This window comes from Phaseolus vulgaris, chromosome 3 (genome assembly GCF_051622355.1).
Source record: "Phaseolus vulgaris cultivar YP4 chromosome 3, ASM5162235v1, whole genome shotgun sequence".
Lineage (NCBI taxonomy): Eukaryota > Viridiplantae > Streptophyta > Magnoliopsida > Fabales > Fabaceae > Phaseolus > Phaseolus vulgaris.
This window is the reverse complement of record NC_143500.1, coordinates 24,470,034-24,492,996: the sequence shown is the minus strand read 5'-3', so window position 1 is coordinate 24,492,996 and position 22,963 is coordinate 24,470,034. Positions and strand designations below refer to the sequence as shown.

The following is a 22,963-nucleotide window of genomic DNA, read 5'->3' as shown; positions in this document are numbered from 1 at the left end:
TGGATGTACGGAGCAAAATAAATGTGTTTTCCACCATTCTTTAAGGCAGTGGTGATGTATGTTTGTGTTTCCGACTTCTTGTTTCCAATTGATTGAGTGATTTGAAGGTCTAAAAACCCATATATATTATGTTTCCCCTCATCAAAGCATAATCCAGAAAGATACCTAAATTTCAATAAGTTAGTACTAATATATTTAATAAATCAAAAGTATAAAGAATTTAAAATTTGAACTTACATCATCCATAATTGCAGAACTGTTATGTTAATCTCTTGATCTCCGGATGCAAGGTCCAACAAATCAGACATGTGAACGTACAACGGTAGATTACTATGCCTTCCAAAAACATTGGCATCCCATGGAACCTCTAAGACGGTTGTATCTAAAGTTGTAGCAACTTCCACCAATGCCGCCAGAGGATCATCAATGGAGACTATTTTCTTCTTTCCCAGAGGCAAATTTGTCTTAGGTTCCTGCTACTCATCAAAACAAAAAATACTTAAATTAGTTAGAATGTAATATATCATAATTGTATTAGTATTAGTGCAAATATATACCATAGAGTCTATAGGTCTGACGAGATGTCTAGGCCAGGCAACGAAAGTATGTAATGCCTCTGCCACAATTGTCACCTCTGATGTCGGCACAGGAGCTGCAAGATCACCATAAAGGACCTTCTCCACCGTGACCTTCATCAAATTAGAAGGAAGAGGCACATTGTGTAACATTGTGACCCCTTCATAACACTTACCCAAGGCAACGAATCGGGTCAAAGAATTACACTCAACATATAATTCGCATTGGCTAGTTGAGCCAAAGTCATCCCCTGATAGATCAACTGCCGAACAACTTCCTTTAGTGCTGACTTTCTTAATAGGAGGCGGAGGTGGTTCATCTTCTACCATAGTAGGTGGTTGCTGTGAGTGTCCTAAACCCTCCAACCGCTTTTTGAACTCCATTTCCATTCGTGCACTAAACTCCTCCATGAAGCTTTCTTTAAGCTCTTGAGTTACCTCAGCCTTTAACTGCTCACGTAGTTGTAGTAAATACTCTTGGCTAGGTTCATTGGACAATTGTTCCTTGCAGTGTGATGGAGGTCCAAAGTATGACCGAATCCCAACCCCATATCCAGCTACACGAACACGTCCAGGGTGTTCAGGTCGTCCGAGAGCAACATTAAGAATATCATTGCGACCACATGGTTTAAAAGTCCCCTGTGTTGATTGCTCATTAAGAGAATCCTAAAACAAATGAAAAGAAATTGACAAACTTAAACACATTGAATTTAAAATAACACATAGAATTTAAAATAACACATTGAAAAGAAATTGTCAAACTTACAATGCGTTCAACTGTTTGTTCTGTAGACTTAGAACTCCATGTCCCTAATGTGTTTATACGGGCACCCTTCCACATCTCATGTCGGAGTGGTGGGGATGGAGGTCTTAAAGAATCTACACTATTCATTTCCTCAATGGAAGTAGAACGTGCTTTAATCTTTTCTTCAAGCATCCTCTGCTCTAGCAACTTATAACCTCCACGAGACAATAAGTGTGGGGTATCATTATGTGCCTGGTTGGCTTTTGCTTTGTTTCGAACCTCCTATCATAACACTCAAAATTTAGTAATACGTTAATATAAACTCTATTCAAATATAAAAGTGATACTAACCTGCCATTTTTCAGTTTGTCGAATATTGACAAACTGCTGCCAAGTTTCTTCATCAATGGATGCATATTTTGCACAAGGATTTTCTTCTTTCCTTTTCCCATATATATAATCTGTTGTCAATTTTGATTTAAACTGACGAAACTTGACACCCACATCTGAAAGAACCTTCACTTTCAAGGTTTCCACATTCGGGATGTTGTAATGTGTCTACATTGTTTGAAAGAATTAGTTCATAAACAAAAACAAAGTATAAAAGAACTTTAGATTTAGCAAAGTAAAAACAGTTACATACCAGAATATCTTGCCAAATCATGTTTTTCTCGTGGTCAGTCACCTGATCCCAGGACTGAGTTAAGATAGAGATCCTTTCACGAGAAAGTACTCCGAGATAACTCCTATATTTCTTTGCATGTTGCCCAGTGGGCACACCAGTGTGGATATCAATAGACAAAGGTATTTTGTCATCTTTAGTTATCTTCTTAAACATATTCTTCAATCTTGTAGGTCCTCTACCAGTTTTTGAATGGGAAACTTTATCATCTGCCATGTTCCTGTTATCAAAAAAATATAATAAGCATCAAGAATATGAAATATAATGAAAATGAAATATATTGTAAAACTAAACATGAATCACATGTACATACAAATATATATTCCTTCATCATGATCATTTCGAGTTGCATGTACAACATCAGCAACATCCTCGTACTCTTTATTGATGGTCGTTCTTGTAAGTGATTCAATCTCACAAATGTCATTGTTTGTATCTTCTGGGTCATTATGTTGTTTTTTTCCATGTAGCACAACAGACCAGTGGTCAGACGTAGGATCTTGGATATAGAAAACTTGGGAAGCTTGATGTGCCATTATAAATGGTTCGTCATGATAACCTATCTTTCGAAAGTCAACCAAAGTCATTCCTGATTCATCAACTTTGACACCAGTCTTATTGTCAACCCACTTGCATTTGAAAACAGGTACAGTAAACTTGGTATAATTAACTTCCCAAATCTCTACTATGACACCATAATAAGGCATTGATCCCACAACAGGATTTTGATCCTTTGCAGTTGAAAACTGCATAGACTCTGCCTCCAAGGTGACTCCGCTATTTTGCACTGTACTCCTATCATCTCGAGACTTTGTGTAAAACAAACAACCATTTACTTCATAGCCAGAACAACATAAAACATCAAATTTGAGACCGTTTGCAAGCCATGTTAATGTTTCAGATGCTGATGGATCATTCATTATTTGTTGCTTAAACCATGACATGAAAGTTTTGTTATGCTCAATTAACACCCATTTTTCTGATTGTCTTGGATTTTTATATTTGACAATGTCTTTGTGTGTATCCAAGTATGGTAACACCTCATCAGTGTTATTTAAGATATACAAGTGTGCTTGCAGAACCTCTTCTCTAGATTTGCTTATGACATGTACACCTCTTGAAGATTTACTTATGAATCTACGAGAGTGCCAACCTTTTTCAGGAACTCCTATACATTTGGCTTTTGACATGTACTCGGAACAAAACTCAATAGATTCTTCTGAAATGTATCTTTCAATAATGGAAGCTTCTGGACGACATTGATTCTTCACATATCCCTTCAAAATCTTCATGTATCGTTCAACTGGATACATCCATCGCATATAAACTGGCCCACACAATCTGATTTCTCTTACAAGATGAACAACCAAGTGTACCATAATATCAAAAAAAGATGGAGGAAAAAACATCTCGAGTTGACACAAGATAACAATTATTTCTTCTTCAAGTTCATCCAACTTCTGAGAGTCAATCTCTTTACTACATATGGAATTGAAAAATGAACATAGTCGAGTGATTGTATGCCTGACATTTTTGGGCAAGATTCCACGAATAGCCACCGGTAGTAATTGTTGCATTAGAACGTGACAATCATGTGACTTTAAGCCAATTAGTTTCAAATCATTCATAGATACAAGACTCTTCACATTTGAAGAGTAGCCTTGTGGTACCTTAACACCTTTAAGACATTCACAAAAACTTGTTTTCTCTTTCTTTGACAAAGTGTAACACGCTGCAGGCAAGTATGTACGTTTACCAACTTCTCTTGGTGCCAATTCCTCTCGTATATTCATCTCAATCAAATCCAGACGTGCATTCACACCATCCTTTGTTTTGCCTTTAATGTTCAGAAGTGTTCCTATTAGACTGTCACACACATTCTTCTCTACGTGCATTACATCTAGACAGTGTCTAACATCTAACTTACACCAATACGGAAGATCAAAAAAGATTGATCTCTTCTTCCATATTTCACTCACAGTTTGCTTCTTCTTCATTTTTCCAAAAGTCACATTAACATTTTTTATTTTTTCATAAATTTCAACACCACTTAAGGGAGTGGGACAAATGTCATGTTCTTGGTATCCGTTAAAAGCTTTTTTCAATCGACGATACGAATGATATTTCTTTAGAAATCTACGATGCCCAAGATACACGGTTTTTCTTCCATGTTTCAACTGCTCATAAGATGTCTTGTCTTGACATATTGGACATGCTCTATGGCCTTTCACACTATAACCTGACAAGTTCCCATATGCAGGGAAGTCATTGATAGTACAAAACAACATTGCATGCAATCGGAAAGATTCATTCTTAAACACGTCAAACACATCAACCCCTTCATTCCACAATAATTTCAAATCTTCAATCAATGGATTAAGATAAACATCTATGTCATTTCCAGGTTGTTTTGGACCAGAGATCATCATAGATAACATCATGTATTTGCGCTTCATACACAAAGCAGGAGGTAAGTTGTAAATCACTAACAAAACGGGCCATGAACTATGATTACTACTTAAATTTCCAAAGGGATTCATTCCATCAGTTGCCAATCCAAGTCTTAAGTTTCTTGATTCTTTTCCAAATTCAGGAAATTCTTTATCAATATTCTTCCACTGCAAAGAATCAGCAGGATGACGAAGTAATCTATCACATTTTCTATTATCTGCATGCCACCTAAGGTTTTTAGCGTCATCTGCATTTGCAAACAAACGCTTAAGCCTTGGAATTATTGGAAGATACCAAACAACCTTAGCAGGAGGACCTTCCTTTGTGAATTCATCAATTTCATCATTCTGACCAACTTTAACCTTATAACGTGACAAACCACACCTGGGACATCTTCTTAAATCTTCATACTCATTTCTGTATAAAATACAATCGTTAGGACATGAATGTATTTTTCTATACTCCATACCCATTGGACAAAGTATTTTTTTTGCCTCATAATTTCGATTGGGCAAGGTATTTCCTTCTGGAAGCATGTCCTTAACCAATTGAAGCAATTCTGTAAAACTTTTGTCGGTCCATCCATTCATTGCCTTCAAATTCATCAACCTTAACACTGTTGATAATCGTGTGAAGTTAGTTGAACCAGGATACAAAGGAGTCTCTGCATCATTAGACATATTTTCGAAAACTGCATTAGCAAATGATTCTGCTCCCACATCACGAATCATGTCTTCTAATCTATCATCCATTGAGAAATGAACTTCCTCCGAACCTCCGTGCACACTTGGCAAGTCTAACAATTCACCATGCCACGTCCATGTTGTATAACTTTTCAAAAATCCACCACACAAAAGATGTTCTCTAATTTCAGAAACAGTCAATATCCTTCCATTTAAACAATTGATACAAGGGCACCTTATCCTTACTCCATTCTTATAACTAACGGCATTATGTTCTGCGAATTGTATGAACTCTTCCACCCCTTTTTCGTAACTATCACTTATTCGTGGTGTATTAATCCAACTCCGATCTATTGAACTGCTAAACTAAGAACCAATACTTTCAATATGTAATCATGAAAAAATAAAAAAAAAGTGCCGAAGGTCGGACACCTCCAGACTCAGAACCAATGCGTTCAATATGTCAAAACAATATATAATGATTGAAAATTGCCGAAGGTCGAACACCTCCGGACTCAGAACCAGTGCGTTCAATATGTCAAACAATATATAATGACTGAAAATTGCCGAAGGTCGAACACCTTCGGACTCAGAACCAATGCGTTCAATATAAAGAATTAATATCAAACTCAAAACGAATACTTTCAAAATATAGGTGATAATAAATAAGAATAGACTAACCTCAAATGGATGGGCGGTCACGACAAGCGGTTGCAGCAAGGAGTCGGTGGTCACGGGTGTGCGTCGCGGCACAGGTTGGTCGTCACGTAGTTGTGGACGGCAGTCGCAGGAGCAACGGCAGGGTCGGCCGGTCAGTGGTTGTGAGAACGGTCGAGTTCGCGCGGGGTTCGCGGTCGCAGCAGGTAGCTGTCGCGCACAGTGCCGTCGCGGCAGGAACGCGGTCGCGCGGGGTTCACGGTAGCGGCGCTGGGCGGGGTTCACGGTCGCGGTGCGGGCGGTGCCGTCGCGGCAGAGGCGCGGTCGCGGTCGCGCGGGGTTCACGGTCGCGGCAGGTGCGGGAGCGCGGTGCGGTCGTCGCGGGGTTCGCGGGCGGTGCGGGAGCGCGGTCGCGGGGGGCGGTGCCGTCACGGCAGGGCGCGGTCGCGGCAGGTTGCGGTCGCGGGGGCTGCGCGGTGCAGAGGTCGCGGGCTGTGCGGGGAGCGCGGTCGCGCGCGGGGGTTGCAGCTTCGCGCGGTCGACAGCGGGTTCGCGGTGCGGTGGCGGCGGCGGGGGTTACGGTCGCGGCGCGGGGTCACGGTCGCGGCGGCGCTGGGTAACGGCAGTCGCAGTTGTGAGAGTGGGAAAGTGAAATGTTTTCTGAATGAGAGAGGGAGAGTGTGAGAGGGAAAGTTTTCGGAATGAGAGAGGTAGTGTGAGAGGGAAAATTAATTTGGCGGTCTAGCTTTTAACGACGGTTCTAGATGAACCGTCGTTGTATCTCACTTGAACCCAGCTTTTAACGACGGTTCTAGTTGAACCGTCGTTGTATCTCACGCGACCCCAGCTTTAACGACGGTTCTGGGCCAACCGTCGTTATATCTCTCCCCCGCTCCACTTTTAACGACGGTTCTGGGTTGAACCATCGTTAAAAGTCCACAAAAAATTCAAAAAAATTACAAGATTGCCACCGCCTAGTTTTTAACGATGGTTGTTTTGAAACCGTCTTTGAAAGGTGTCGTTATTGAAGAATTTTGTACTAGTGTCAAAAGAGTACGTTCAGGCGCACAAGTTCAGTAAGGCGATTGTTACGACAGCATGGGGCGTGATGGTCGAGTGGGTTTAAGGGAACAACTTGCCCATCTGCGGCAGGATTCCCAGAGTGGACATTCGCTGGTGGCAAGGTTTCCTCAGCTAGAACATGTATGGCGTAGCAATAAGGAAGGAGCCACTTGCGACAAGCGATATCACAGAGATGGTGCACTTTGCTGCATCCGATACTCGCATTGTCAGCCGGATGTCCCAGACTGTGTTACGTGCTAGATTACTCCTTGAATAGGACACTTAGCCGCGCGAATAGTTACCACACAAAAATAACGCTCAAGTTACCCCAGCCCAGATGACGACACGCGTAGTGTTGGATGCTACCTGTTATCCCAACCCAGATGATGACACGTGTAGGGTTGGAGACAGTATAGAAGTGACGCTCGAGTTATCCTAGCTCAGATGATGACACGTGTAGGGCTGGGTACTACCTGCTACCCCAGCCCAGATGGTGACACGTGCAGGGTTGGGCGCGAGCCACGCGTCCAAAGCGTAACTGCCTGGAGAGAGAAAAAACCTAGCTATAAAGGTAAACTTAACAGAATTTGCAGAGGTACGTTTTTTCATTACGGCTCATTGCTAGGGTTGTGTGCACTTTAGTACGGTTCTACATATAATATTTTTCTCTCAGTTTTTGGGTGTTCTTGTTACTGACTTGAGCGTCGGAGCGCCACCGGCCGCAGAGGCGCCACCTTGTGTTTCAGGTTCTCAGAGAGGCTATCTGTGGTGTGGACTTGAAGGGCCCGTGGCGTCAAGCTGGTGAGGAAGATCGTGACGAGGCAACGCTCTTGCGCTAGGTCAACCCGCAAACGAATGGGAAAGTGGAGTCCGTTAATCGAGTTCTGCTGAGAGGTTTGAATAGGAGGTTGGAAAAGGCCAAGGGGTCTTGGGCTGAAGAAGTTCCCCGCATAGTGTGGGCATATCATACCACTGAGCAATCGGGAACCCATGAAACCCCTTTTAGCTTAGTGTATGGATGCGATGCGATGATTCCAGTAGAAATCTAGGAAAGCTCGCCAAGATTCCAGAACTTCGTGGCAGAAGACTCGAACGAAGAAAGGAGAATGAACTTGGATTTGCTGGACAAGGTCAGGGAGGAAGCACAGGTGAAGGTTGAGGCAGTAAAGAGAAGAGTTGAGCGTAAGTACAACTCCAGAATAAGACCGAGGCAATTCAGAGATGGTGACCTGGATATGAGGAAGGCCCACCAGTACGAGATGGAGAACAAGTTATCACCCAAGTGGACAAGACCGTTTAGAATAACCGAAGCACTCGGGAACGGCGCTTATCGCTTGGAGACACTGGAAGGAGGGACGATTCCTCGCACTTGGAACGCCACCCATCTCAAGTTTTATTACAGTTAAGGCATTGTAAGTAGAAATTAACTCAAACAGTTTAAGATGTTTCAGTTTAAACAATTTTTCAAGGGGGCACTCTTTTTCCCTAAAGAGGGTTTTAATGAGGCCACCCTATAAAGAAGGTTTCGAAGTTTATCGAAGTTTCCCAGTTATTAAGTTGGCATGCTCATCGTTTTTTAAGTTTTCGCAAAGGGACTTTATCGCCCTTGTGTAGTTTTAAACAATGGAGAATCCAAGTCGCATGCACCCAGTGCAAAGCTTTCAAAGTATGAAGTTTTAAACCCTCGTCGCCACATGGCGACCGGAGGCACAAGAATAAAGTTTTTAAGTCCTCACCGCCTCGAGCGAGTGTATTCGAGAAAGAGATCAAAAAGACCTCCTCGCCTCGCGCGAGTGTAGGCCAGAAAAGATTAAAGTCCTTCTCGCCCTGAGCGAGTATAGGCAATAGCAGAGCACAAGACCTCTTTGCGTAAGCAAATTGAGGCAAGATGAAAGCCCTCAATGCACCTGGGGGGGAGGAGATGTAACCCCTGAGCAAGTCGAGGCATCAGGAAAAGTCCTTTTCACCCCCGAGTGAGTTCAGGCAAGATGAAGCTGAAAAGTCAGGGGTGTTAATAATCTTAAGAATGGGAAAGGAGGGTTGGAGAAAAACTCCTTTCCCCTTGAGTGAAACGCCAATATTGACCTAGTAAGACCAGTTAAATCGGAAGTTAAAGGGTGGTCGGGGAAGGTTCGCAGAGGGCGCCTCACCACCTAAATCATTGTTCTAAAACTCAAGGAGGTAGAGAAGGATCCGAAAGGCGGCTCTACCCCCAGATGAGGGGACAATGATTTAAGTTATCTCAGGTTAAGGACTCGGGAAGGTTAGGGGGAGATCCGGGAGGCAGCTCCCCTTCCGGATGAGCAAAGATGAAGTCATGTGATGCCCCCGCAGGGGGCATTTTCAGTCAAAGGAAAACGACATCACCGAAAGCCCATGGCTGGGAATTGAAATAGAAAGAGCATTACACGGCGAGAGCCAGATCAGCGAAGTTTTGGGTGATAACGTAGAAATACGCTTGCCCTTTGGCAGATCAGGCGAATGAGATTGCAGATACTAAGATCGACCTACGCCCTTATCGCCAAGTAAGTGATCTTGCGTTAAACGTTATTGCTACAGACTAACCGTTTGTTTAAGTTAAGTTGATTTCCAGAGAATTAATCGTCAGTTTGTGCTAAGTTAATTGGGTTGAGTAGAAACCAACCAGTTATCAGATGATCGCACAACAGATAAAGTTAGAGCCACGTATATTCACGCATATCAGAACAGTTTGAGCAGAATGAAAATTATTACATATATCAAAGTTAAATACAAGAGGTTTCAAGGTGATAAAATTGAAGTGGCAGATGGGAGCAGTTAAGTTGGAGGCATGATCTTGCCATCCACCACCTCGTTGTACACTGAAAACTCTAAGAGGTCGAGATCGGGGAATTTGCAAGCAAATTGCTCCAAAGCTGCTCCAAAGCCGGAAGTAAGAACTTGGGCAGCCTCAAGCTGAAGCTCGTCAATCTTTGTCTTGAACCCGTTGTTCTCTTCACGAACCTGGGTGATTTCAAGTTGAAGCTCGTCGACTTTCTGCTTGAACCCGTTGTTCTCCTCACGAACTCGGGCAAGCTCGGTAGCCGTCTCACTCAATTCTTTGGCTGCCTTATCCCGATCTTGTTCAACCTTGCCCAGAAGAGTTTCCCGCTCGGTTGACCTTTTCTCCAGTTTGGACATTTGATCTGCGTCGGACCTTCGGGCCTCCTCCAACTCTGTGATTCGCTTCCTCATAGGAACGATTTTCCTCTCCAGCTCAACGGCGTCCTGAAGCTTGTCGTGCAACTTCTTGCGCAATTCTTTCTTGTCCTTACGCAAGCTTTGGAGCTCTTCATTGAGAGTGTTTTCGACCCGCGAGAACTCTAGGCCTTGCATCATCATGTCGAACTTGACTTTCTCGGCCTCGGCTCTCGCAGTGCTTGCCACCTCCTGATGGATGCGGCAATCGGGCTCAAGTTTCTCCAAGGAGCCTTTTAGCCCTTCGGCGATGATTTGAGGAAGGCATTCGTCGGCCATAGCGTGTAGGCGCACGCGGAAAGATTCTAAGGCTTCTTGGAGGGAAGCTGGGAGGCTCGGTGTTGGAGGAGGAGGAGGGGGTTGGTGCTCACCACCACCCTCGCAAGGTTGGATGGCGAAGGGAGCCTCGAGGCGTGGTGGTGAGGCTGGTAGTTCCGTTGCAGCCTGGGATGAAGCTTGTGTATCGGCGAGCTGTTCAGGCGGAGCTTCAACAGCCGAGGTGTTGGAGGCGAGAACGTCCCCAACGGACTCAAAGGGCGTGGAGGCACTGGGGGATTCTCGGCATAGTTAGGAGCGGCGACCTCAACTGCTGGTGGCTCAGTTGCAACTCCCCTTCTCCTTTTGCAAATCAGCCCGTCTTCGGTGCTCTCGTCCGCTTCCTCGTCTGATACAACCCTAGGGGCTTTCCTCTTAGCCCTTTTGGGTGGTAGTTTTTTCTGCTCAGGGGCGGGGAGAGCAGCAGCGTTGGACGGGCCAACTGGCGGAGACTGGCCTTGGGCAGCGGCGATCTCCGCGACAGAGTTCGGGACAGTTTGGGAGCCCGCAGCAAGGTTTTGGAGCTTGGCTATGGAGCGTAGCTCGGCCATCCTATCCTTCCCCAGCATCATATCTGCATGAAGGGGCCAACAGTTACCAACCAACACAAAGATTCGACAGTTAATAATGCACAGAAAGATAAGCAGTGCAAGACAATGCGTGGAAAATGTTAAAACCATACGCAAATCAGAACAGCAACATCAAAGTAAGGACAGGGTGATGCAAGTTTGAACTAGGGGAACTCAAAGACTTAAGGACAAACCTATGTGAACATCCAGTTGGCCTTCTAGAAAGTCGTAGCTGATGATGGAGGAAGTAGGCAGAGTGACGTTGGAAGAGGCAACTCCTTTCCAGAAGTTGCACAAGTCTTTGTCGAGCTCCCCCATTTTTTCTGGCTCCCTGGCCTTCCTGAAGCTCGACTCCTTCTTTCCCTTGTTTACCCAATACAAGGGAAACCCGTCGAGGAGGGAGGGGTCTCGGTCGTTGCAGCGAACGCGCACAAATTTCCCCTTCCAGTCCTTATAAGATTGCTGGAAGATGGAAAGGATGGACCTCCCAGCGACCCCGTTGAGGCAAACCCATAGACGGTCGCCCGGGTTCTTGGCCTCGAACAGGTAGAGGAACACGTCCACTGAAGCCGGATGTCCCAAATATGCACAAATGATTTGGTAGGCCTGGACGAACGCCCAGCTGTTGGGATGAAGCTGGGCGGGGGCTATGTCAAGCTCGGTCAGGAGCTCCCTCTCGAAGCGGGTGAAGGGGAATCAAAGCTTGACTTTCTTGAACATTGTGGCATAGATGAAGCAGAAGGGGAAGCCGTCGCTCCCTTGGTTATCGGTGCAAATAGGCTCTCCAGGAGGACAAGGATGCACAGAAACCTTGTCATCGTGTTGCTTGCTGAAAGAAAGGTGAGTTGGGTCACCTTTCTTAAGGCGGAGGATATCGCGGCCGGAGTTGATGGATGAAGTCTCACCCAGTAGGGCTGAAGAGGCCCAAGGATATAGTTGCTTGTAGTTGGGAAGGGGCCTCACAGTTGCGCCGGTGTGAGGTGGTTTTGGCTCCGTTTGGTCGGGTCGAGAAGGCGCGGGTCTCACGACCTGGCTCGAAGGGACGTTAGGATCCCTTGGGGGGTCGCGGGAGGAGGAAGGGTTTGCCCTACGGGTGTTCGCCGGAGGGTTGCGAGGAGATAGAGGAGGGTTTGGTGTAATTTTGGAGCGAGCCATCGGAGAAGCTGCAAGAAGACAAAAAGGGGAAGAGATGAGAGTTCGTAAGCAGAGAGACTCAACAGAAGAGAAGGAGATAGAAGAACAAAGGGGGCTCGCAGAGAAAAGGTTTAGAAACCCTAAACGCAGAAAAGAAAATGCAAAGCAGAGAAAACATCCCACAACGTATGCTCCAGACAGTTAATGGATGATGCAAACCGATTAAAATGCAACAAATATCAGTGGGAATGATAAAAAAGTTACCTTTTGATGATCAGAAAAGTGTTTAGCAAGATGGAGATTGAGGGAGTCGAAGCGCTCGCTGAGGAGTTTCGAGAGTTTTGGAGTAAGGAAGAAGATAATGAAACAGTGAAGTGGCACGAAGTGTTTAAAGGTTTTGAAGAATCTCGAACGTTGCGAGAAGCGCAAGCGACACGGAATTATGATCATTGATAGGTCCACGTGATGTGATTCCACTAGCACAATTAGAATGATTCTTGACATTCTTAGGAATCATCTTGAGTTGGTTATGAGATAGGCACTTTATCATAGAATTGGATCAAGGTTCTATGAACAAGAACTCACCAAAACTAGTGCCAAAACACAAACTCATATGGAAGTTCCAATTATTGTCAAATTGAACCGGTTAAAATGAGAGGAAAAGTAAATGAACCGATTGAAACTCTAAAGAAAGCAATTGAACCGAAAAAAACATGAAAAGGAGCTACTGAACTGAATTAAAACAGTAAGAAATTGAAAAGAACCGAACAAAAGTGCAAGAAAAGGAAGATGAACCGAATAAAAGAAACTACACTTGTTTTAGAGTTCATATGGGCATGGAAATGGAAGAACTAAATGGAGAAGAGAGGAAACTTATGTGGATGAAGAACTTGATTGATGAACACGCCACTTGAAGTGTGATTGCTCCAAGATAAGTGTGAATTGCCGCCACTTGAGGGAACCAAGGCTCTCAAGATGAGACTAGGAAGAGGAGAAATCAAATCTCACTCACTCAATCACCAAATTGGGAGAGTTTCTTTACTACAAATTCCAAATCTGCATTATGAAGGACCTAAGCCCTCCTTTTATAAGAGCAAGGGCTGGTCATGAAGCTTACAAAACAAGCTAACCAAAAGTCCCTTGCATGCTACTCACTTCTAGCACCTAAAGTTAAGCATGAAGAGTCACCTTCTAGAAAATTCTAAACTAATGCCTAAAGATGCTTTTACAAAAGAGGTATCTAAGGTTTCCCTCTAAGCACCTTCCTAAAAACTATATATTTAAACATTCTACATTTTATAAAAGAAACTATAAAGAGAGATATTTATTTGAAGCCCATTCTTTGAAGGCTTGTAGACTTCTTTAGCTTTAGGCTTGATCCTCTCTTTATTTTATGTCTTCTTTTAATTTTGAAAAGACTAGAAGGAAGAACTTCAAATGTGTAGGTGAATGACCTCTCCCTTCATTAATAAAAGCCTCCTTTATTTGATTCTCATCACCACGTGTCGAGCGATCGAAGGGGGTTGGTGAAGTGTCAAATCGATGAACAGAATGAGCGCCAACGCGCGAGGCCACGTAGGTCGCCGGAAATTTAACCCTATAGCCTTTTCGCTGAACAAGTCACAGCTCAAGACTGGGGGGCTTGTGTACCGACCAGGTCATCGGTTGTGATGACGTGTCTGGCACGTGACCGTGTGGGGGATGCTCAGCAGAACACGTGGACAAGTGAGAGACGAATGGTTCAGGAATGAGCATAGTCTGCGATTCATGGAACTGGAGTTCTATAGTGAACATGGTCGGTTGTCGCCGGGTTTGTGTGTCATCGACGTGTTAGATAATGGGAGATCAGGTGGTCTGAGGTCGCCGCGAGGAGCACATCGTCGGATCTCCCAGTAAACTCAGTTAAAGCTGCTGGAGGCTCAGAAGAGTACGCTCAGGCGCGCAAGTTCAGTAAGACGATTGTTACGACAGCATGGGGCGTGAAGGTCGAGTGGGTTGAAGGGAACAGCTTGCCCATCAGCGGCAGGATTCCCGGAGTGGACATTCGCTGGTGGCAAGGTTTCCTCAGCTAGAACATGTGTGGCGTAGCAATAAGGAAGGAGCCACTTGCGACAAGCGATATCCCAGAGTGTGTTACGTGCTAGATTACTCTTTGAATAGGAGACTTAGCCGCGCGAATAGTTACCACACAGAAATAACGCTCAAGTTACCCCAGCCCAGATGACGACACGCGTAGGGTTGGATGCTACCTGTTATCCCAACCCAGATGATGACACGTGTAAGGTTGGATACAGTATAGAAGTGACGCTCGAGTTATCCTAGCTCAGATGATGACACGTGTAGGGCTGGGTACTACCTGCTACCCCAGCCCAGATGGTGACCGTGCAGGGTTGGGTGCGAGCCACGCGTCCAAAGTGTAACTGCCTGGAGAGAGAAAAAACCTAACTATAAAGGTAAACTTAATAAAATTTGCAGAGGTACGTTTTTTCATTACGGCTCATTGCTAGAGTTGTGTGCACTTTAATACGGTTCTACAGAATATATTTTTCTCTCAGTTTTTGGGTGTTCTTGTTACTGACTTGAGCGTCGGAGCGCCACCGACCGCAGAGGCGCCACCTTGTGTTTCAGGTTCTCAGAGAGGCTATCTGTGGTGTGGACTTGCAGGGCCCGTGGCGTCAAGCTGGTGAGGAAGATCGTGACGAGGCAACGCTCTTGCGCTAGCTCAACCGACAGGATCAATACTGTTGCCACCAACAGTACTGGTGCACCATCAGTAGTGTGGCCACCAACAGTACTGGTGGGACCATCAGTACTGTCGCCACCAACAGTACTGGTGGTACCATTAGTACTGTTGCCACCAACATCAATTGTGGTACCATCAGTACTGTCGCCACCAACAGTACTGGTGGCACCATAAGTACTGTTGCCACCAACAGTACCAATGGCACCATTAGTACTGTTGCCACCAAAAGTACTAGTGGTACCATCAGTACGGTTGCCACCAACAGTATTAGTGGCACCATCAGTACTGTTCCCACCAACTGTACTGGTGGTACCATCAGTTCTGTTGCCACCAACACTACTGCTGGGACCATCAGTACTGTTACCACCAACAGGACTGGTGGGACCATCAGTACTGTTGCAACCAACAGTACTGTTGCAACCAACAGTACTGTTGTCACCATCAGTACTATCCCGACCAATACTACTGCTGGTACCATCATTACCGTTGCCACCAAAAAGTACCGGTGGGTCCATCAGTACTGTGACAACCAACATTACAGGTGGGAACATCAGTACCCTTGCCACCAACAATACTGGTGGCACCATCAGTACTGTTGCCACCAACAGTACTGGTGGCACCAACAGTACTGGTGGCACCAACAGTACTGGTGGCACCATCAGTACTGTTGGCACCATCAGTACTGTTGCGACCAACAGTACTGGTGGTACCATCAGTACTGTTGCGACCAAAGTACTGGTGGGACCATCAGTACTGTTGCCACCAACAGTACTGGTGGGACCATTAGTACTGTTGCCACCAAGAGTACTGGTGTCACCATCAGTACTGTTGCCACCAACAGTACTGGTGGGACCATCAACAGTACTGGTGGCACCATCAGTACTGTTGCCACCAACAGTACCGGTGGGACAATCAGTGTTGTTGCCACCAACAATACCGGTGGTACCATCAGTAGTGTTGCCACCAACAACACTGGTGGGACAATCAGTACTGTTGCCAGTAACAACTCTGGTGGAACCATCAATACTGTTGCCACCAACAACACTGGTGGGACCAACAGTATTGTTGCCACCTACAGTACTGGTGGGACCATCAGTGCTGTTGCCAGCAACAGTACTGGTGGGACCATCAGTGCTGTTGCAACTTGTTAGAATATATGGCCCTAAACGAGAGGGGGGGTGAATTGTTTAATAAAGATTTTAGTAAACTTTTAAGCTTAGAATGAAAATTCTTCAAAAGAACCTTGATTAAGGATTCAGTTTTTCAAATCAAAACAGCAAAAGCACAAAGCTGGAAAAACAATCGGTTATTTTAGCGAAACAATCGGTTGTTTATACCAGTTTCAAAATATCAAAACTGAATTTAAAGAGATAGGGATAGAGAAATTGTACACAGTTGTTTATACTGGTTCACTCCAAATAAGAGTTACATCCAGTCTTCTCAGAAACCCTGAGGATAACCACTAAGCAATCACCACTTGATCACTTACACCACAACCAAGAGAATGACCTTGAAAACCTCAAGAAACACACTCTCCTTGGAAAACACTAAGATTGCTGATCTTGAACACCTCAAGAACACACAGCCAATCTCAGCAAAACACACAAACGAATTGTTCAGCAGTTTACAAAAATTACACTTGTTACAGATGAATATCTGAAATCAATACAAGTAGAATTCTATTCCAGCACCTTGATCAATCTCTAAACTCTTAAGCAATCTCAGAACTCTTTGAAAAACTCTTAGTAAAAAAAACTTTGTTTCAAGATTCTTAATCCTTTAAAAACAGTTTTTCTGAATTTATACAAAGATATAGTTTGTTATCAAATCTTAACAAACTCTTAATTGCATTTAAAATAGATTGGTCAAAGCATTTAATGACTGGAGCGTATTCAGTTAAAGCATTTAAAGCTCAGTCAAAGAAAACAATTTTTCTGTTATGGTTACAAAACAAACAATCGGTTGTTTCCTCGAATCAATCGGTTGTTTTGTTACTTAACAGTTTTAACCATTCAAAAACAGTTTTCAAACTTTCTCAAAAAACCTAAGTGTAAACAATCGGTTGTTTCGACAAAACAATCGGTTGTTTCAACTTAGTTTGAAAAGCATTTTACTTTGATAAAGAATGAGATGCTAATTGCTTGAGATTTAATATAAGGGTGGATTACAACATTAAACTACCCCAGAACAAAGCTTAAACCAGCACAGCAACAGCAAGCAGACCAGAGGCTTCAACATCCTTCAAAGGGTTTGGATTCTTCAAAACATTGAACACCACTTGGTTCAACACAACCAACAGTACTGTTGGCACCATCAGTATTGTTGCCACCAACAGTACTGATGGCACAATCAGTACTATTGCCACCAACAGTACTGGTGGCACCAGGAGTACTGTTGCCACCAACACCATTAGTGGTACCATCAGTAGTGTTTCCACCAACAGTACTGGTGGTACCATCAGTACTGTTGCCACCATCAGTATTGTTTCCACCAACAGTACTGTACGCACCATCAATATTGTTGCCACCAACAGTACTGGTGGCACATCAGTACTGTAGCCACCAACAGTATTGTTGCCACCAACAGTCCTGGTGGTACCATCACTATGGTTACCACGAACAACACTGGTTGTACCATCAGTACTGTTGCCACCAACAGTCCTAGTGGCACCATCAATACTATTGCCAACAACAGTACTAGTGGCACCATCAGTATTGTTGCCACCAACAGTACAGGTGGCACCATCAGTACTGTTGCCACCAACAGTACAGGTGGCACCATCAGTACTGTTGCCACAAACAGTACAGATGGCACCATCAGTACTGGTGGCACCATCAGTACTGTTGCCAACAACAGTACTGGTGGTACCATTGCTACAGTTGCCACCAACAACACTGGTGGTACCATCAGTACTGTTGCCACCAACAGTACTGGTGGCACCATCACTACAGTTGCCAACAACAGTACTCGTGGTACCATCACTACGGTTGCCACCAACAACACTAGTGGTACCATCAATACTGTTGCCACCAACAATACTGGTGGCAATATCAGTACTGTTGCCACCAACAGTACTGGTGGCACCATCAGTACTGTGGCCACCAACAATACTGGTGGAACCATCAGTACTGTTGCCACCAACAGTACTGGTGGGACCATCAGTACTGTCGCCACCAACAATACTAGTGGTACCATCAGTACTGTCGCCACCAACAGTACTGGTGGTACCATTTGTACTGTTGCATCCAACAGTACTGGTGGCACCATCAGTACAGTTGCCACCAATAGGACTGGTGACACCATCAGTAAGGTTGCCACCAACACTACTGGTGGCACCATCAGTACTTTTGCCCGTCTCTACCTATCTATCTGTCTCTATATATCTCTTTATATTTCTCTATATATCTATCTATCTATCTGACTCTATCTCTTTCTCTCTCCTCCCTCTCCTCTCCTCACCCTTTCTCTCTCCCCTCTCTCCTCTCCTTACCCATTCTCTGTCCTCTCTCTCTCTCCTCTCTTTTTCTCTCCTCTCTTTCTCACTCCGCTCTTTCTCTCTCCTTTCTTTCTCCTCTCTTTCTCTGTGTTTCCTTTGTCTCCTCTCTCTCTCTCTCTCTCTCTCTCTCTCTCTCTCTCACTCTCACTATCTATCTATCCGCCTCTATCTATCTATCCGCCTCTATCTATCTATCCGTCTCTATCTATCTTTTCGTCTCTATCTGACTCTATCTATCAATCCGTCTCTATCTAGCTTTCCGTCTCTATCTATCTATCTTTCTTTATCTATCTATATGTCTCTGTCTATCTAACTGTTCTATTTATCTATCCGTCTCTATCTATCTATCTGTCTCTATATATCTCTTTATATTTCTCTATATATCTATCTATCTATCTGACTCTATCTCTTTCTCTCTCCTCCCTCTCCTCTCCCACCCTTTCTCTAACCTCCATCTCCACTCCTCACCCTTTCTCTCTCCCCTCTCTCCTCTCCTCACCCTTTTTCTGTACTCTCTCTCTCTTTCTCTCTCTCTCTATCTCTCTCCTCTCTTTTTCTCTCTTCTCTTTCTCACTCCGCTCTTTCTATCTCCTTTCTTTCTCTGATGGAAATCAAGTTCAAGTGGACATGGAGGCCAATCATCAAGAGCAAGAAGAGGTTGAGGCTCAAATGGAGGACGCTCATGGAGTTCAAAGCCCACCTCAAAGGCTTACAAGGAGCATGTTCAAGGCTTTAGGAGCTAATGGACGTTTGTTTTCTCCTTTTGTAATTTCTTTGTTTGAAGGTGCTTAGAGGGAAACATAAGAAACCTCTTTTGTCAAAGCATCTTTAGGTCTTTAGTTTAGGAGTCTTAGGGGGGTGTGCGTTTAGTAGAGAGGTGTAGGAGTAATAGGGAGGTGCCAAAGTGAGAGAGGAGGTCACACCTTCCTCATGCTTGGCGCCATTTTCATGTATTTGGGGGGAATTTTGAATTTAATTAGCTTTGCATTTCAGCACCTCTAGGCTATAAATTAAGGTGCTGCCTTTGTATTTTTCAGATTTGAATTTTGAATTAGAGAAACTATACTCAAATTTTGAGAGAGAATTGGAGACCTTTGTGCCTTCCTCACTTAGTCTTATCTTGAGAGTTCTTTAGTTACCTCAAGTGGCGGCTTGCACACTCATCTTGGAGTCTCCATCCTCTAAGTGGCGTGATCATCCAACCATTCCTCCATCTTCATGAGCTTTCTCTTCTCCTTCCTTCCTTCTCTTTTTATGTTCATGTCTTAGTTTGAGTTCTTGCATTTTTCATTTCGGCATTTGTAGTTCTTTTGTGTTTTGCTTCGATTCCTTTCATTTCTACCGTTCATCTTTGCTTCTTCTTCATTTTCTAGCTTAATTGTTCGGTTCAATTCTGTTCTTAAGAATTTTGTTCGGTACCTTTGCCTTTTCACTCAATTTGTTCGGTTCAATTTGACAATACATGGAACTTCCATATGAGTTTGGGTTTTGGTATTAGTCTTGGTGAGTTCTTGAACATAGAATCTTGATCTAATTCTATTTTAAAGTGCCTATCTCATTTCCAACTCAAGATGATTCCTAAGAATGTCAAGAATCATTCATATTGTGCTATTGGAATCATATCATTCTCTCTCTCCAATTCTCCGCTCTCTCTCTCTTCTCTCTCTCTTTCTCTATGCTGTCTTTCTTTCTCATGTCTTTCACTCTCCTCTCTTTCTCTGTGTTTCCTCTGTCTCCTCTCTTTCTCTCTTTCTCTCCTCTCTCTCTCTCCTCTCTTTTTCTCTCCTCTCTCTCTCCTCTCTCCTCTCTCTGTCCTCCCTTTCTCTTTCTCTTACTCTTTCTCTCTCCTCTCTCTCTCTTCTCTCTCCTCTCTTTCTCTCTCCTCTCTATCTCTCTCTCCTCTCTTTCTCTCTCCAATCTCTCTATTTCTCTCTCCTCTCTCTCTCTCTTTCTCTCTATCTCTATCTATTCGTCTCAATCTATCTATTTGTCTCTATCTATCTTTCCATCCCTATCTAGTTTTCCGTCTCTATCTATCTATCCGTCTCTATCTATCTATCTGTCTCTAATTATCAAAACGTCTCTATCTAGTTTTCCGTCACTATCTATCTATCCGCCTCTATCTATCTATCCGTCTCTATCTATCTTTCCGTCTCTATCTGTCTCTATCTATCAATTCGTCTCTATCTAGCTTTCCGTCTCTATCTATCCGTCTCTATCTATCTGTCTCTATGTATCTATCTTTCTTTATCTATCTATATGTCTCTATCTATCTAACTGTCTCTATTTATCTATCCGTCTCTATCTATCTATCTGTCTCTATATATATCTCTTTATATTTCTCTATATATCTATCTATCTATGTGACTCTATCTCTTTCTCTCTCCTCCCTCTCCTCTCCTCAACCTTTCTCTCTCCTCCCTATCCTCTCCCCACCCTTTCTCTCTCCCCTCTCTCCTCTCCTCACCCTTTCTCTGTCCTCTCTCTCTCCTATCTCTCTTTCTCTCTCTCAATCTCTCTTCTCTCTTTTTCTCTCCTCTCTTTCTCTCTCCTTTCTTTCTCTCTCTTCAACTCTCCACTCTCTCTCTCTTCTCTCTCTCTTTCTCTCTGCTGTCTTTCTCTATCATGCCTTTCACTCTCCTCTCTTCCTCTCTGTTTCCTCTGTCTCTTCTCTCTCTCTTTCTCTCTTTCTCTCTTTCTCGCCCTCTCTCCTCTCCTCTCTCTCTGTCCTCCCTCTCTCTCTCCTCTTTCCTCCCTCTCTCTCTCCTCTCTCTCCTCTCTTTCTCTCTCCTCACCCTTTCTCTCTCCTCTCTATCTCTCTCTTCTATCTCTCTCTTTCTCTCTCCTCTCTTTCTCTCTGTCTCCTCTCTATCTCTCTCTTTCTCTCTATCTCTATCTATTCGTCTCTATCTATCTATCTGTCTCTACATATCTTTCCGTCTCTATCGAGCTTTCCGTCTCTATCTATCAATCTGTCTCTATCTAGCTTTTCGTCTCTATCTATCTGTCTCTATCTATCTATCTGTCTCTATCTATTCTCTCTCCTCTCTCTCTCTGTCTCATGTCTCCTATTTGTCTTTCTCTCTCTCTCCTCTCTCTCTATCTCTCTCCTCTCTTATTCTCTCTTCGTTCTTTCTCTATCCTTTCTTTCTCTCTCTCTTCGCTTATACTCTCTCTCTCTCTTCTCCTCTCCTCTCTCTCTCCTCTCTCTCCTCCCTCCCTCTCTCCCTCACTCTCTTTCTCTCTCCTCTCTTTCTCTTTGTTTCCTTTTTCTTCTCTCTCTCTCTCTCTTTCTCTCTCCTCTCTTTCTCTCTCCTCTCTATTTCTCTCTCCTATCTCTCTCTTTCTTTATCCTCTCTTTGTCTCTATCTCCTCTCTCTCTCTCTTTTTCTCTCTATCTCTGTCTAGTCGTCTCTATCTATCTATCTGTCTCTTTCTATCTTTTCGTCTCTATCTAGTTTTTCGTCTCTATCTAGCTTTCCGTCTCTATCTATCTGTCTCTATTTATCAATCTGTCTCTATCTATCTATCAATCCGTCCCTATCTAATTTTCCGTCACTATCTATCTATCCGTCTCTGTCTATCTATCCGTCTCTATCTATCTTTCCGTCTCTATTAATCTATCTGTCTCTATCTATCAATCCGTCTCTATCTAGCTTTCCGTCTCTATCTATCTATTTGTCTCTATCTATCAGTCTGTCTCTATCTATCTATCAATCCGTCTCTATCTAGTTTTCCGTCACTATCTATCTATCTGTTTCTATCTATCTATCCGTCTCTATCTATCTTTTTGTCTCTATCTCTCTATCTGTCTCTATCTATCAATTCGTACCTATCTAGTTTTCCGTTTGTATCTATCCGTCTCTATCTATCTATCTGTCTCTATATATCTCTTTATATTTCTCTATATATGTATCTATCTATCTGACTCTATCTCTTTCTCTCTCCTCCCTCTCCTCTCCTCACCCTTTCTCTCTCCTCCCTCTCCTCTCCTCAACCTTTCTCTCTCCTCTCTCTCCTCTCCTCACCCTTTCTCTCTCCTCTCTCTCTCTCTTCTATCTCTCTTTCACTCTCTATCTCTCTCCTCTCTTTCTCTCTCTGCTCTTTTTCTCTCTTTTCTTTCTCTCTCCCCCCTCGCGCTTACTCTCTCTCTCTCCTCTCTCTCCCTCTCTTTCTCTCTGCTGTCTTTCTCTCTCATGTCTTTTACTCTCCTCTCTTTCTCTCTGTTTCCTCTGTCTCCTCTCTCTCTCTCTCTCTTTCTCTCCATCTCTCCTCTCCTTTCTCTCTCTCCTCTCTCTTTCTCTCTCCTGTTTCTCTCTCCTCTCTTTCTCTTTCTCTCTCCTCACCCTTTCTCTTTCCTCTCTCTCTTATCTCTCTCTTTTTCTCTCTCCTCTCTTTCTCTGTGTCTCCTCTGTCTCCTCTCTCTCTCTCTCTCTTTCTCTCGATCTCTATCTATTCGTCTCTATCTATCTGTCCGTCTCTACATATCTTTCCGTCTTTATCTAGCTTTCTGTCTCTATCTATCAATTCGTCTTTATCTAGCTTAACGTCTCTATCTATCAATCCGTCTGTATCTAGCTTTCCGTCTCTATCTATCAATCCGTCTCTATCTATCTTCTCTTCTCTCACTCTCTC

General features: G+C 43.8%; 1 protein-coding gene across 1 annotated transcript; it reads right to left on the bottom strand.

Moving 5' to 3' along the window:
• Window positions 1-233: 233 nt before the first annotated feature.
• Window positions 234-5,220, bottom strand: LOC137839415 (uncharacterized). The gene is made up of 6 exons (XM_090300090.1): window positions 2,323-5,220; window positions 1,964-2,146; window positions 1,825-1,878; window positions 1,342-1,602; window positions 558-1,025; window positions 234-473 (listed from the first exon to the last, which is right to left on the bottom strand). The coding sequence occupies exons 1-6, from the start codon at window positions 5,203-5,205 to the stop codon at window positions 234-236; spliced, it is 4,089 nt and encodes a 1,362-aa protein (XP_090156216.1). The 5' UTR covers window positions 5,206-5,220.
• Window positions 5,221-22,963: the final 17,743 nt, after the last annotated feature.

Excerpts from the sequence above, each read along its gene's own strand:
- LOC137839415 (XM_090300090.1), bottom strand. The coding sequence starts at position 5,205 with ATGGATGATAGATTAGAAGACATGATTCGTGATGTGGGAGCAGAATCA. Across the intron at positions 2,147-2,322 it reads ATGATCATGATGAAGGAATA|ATAACTAAAGATGACAAAAT; the intron begins TATATTTGTATG and ends ATGTTTAAGAAG. Across the intron at positions 474-557 it reads TCAGACCTATAGACTCTATG|GAACCTAAGACAAATTTGCC; the intron begins GTATATATTTGC and ends GATGAGTAGCAG.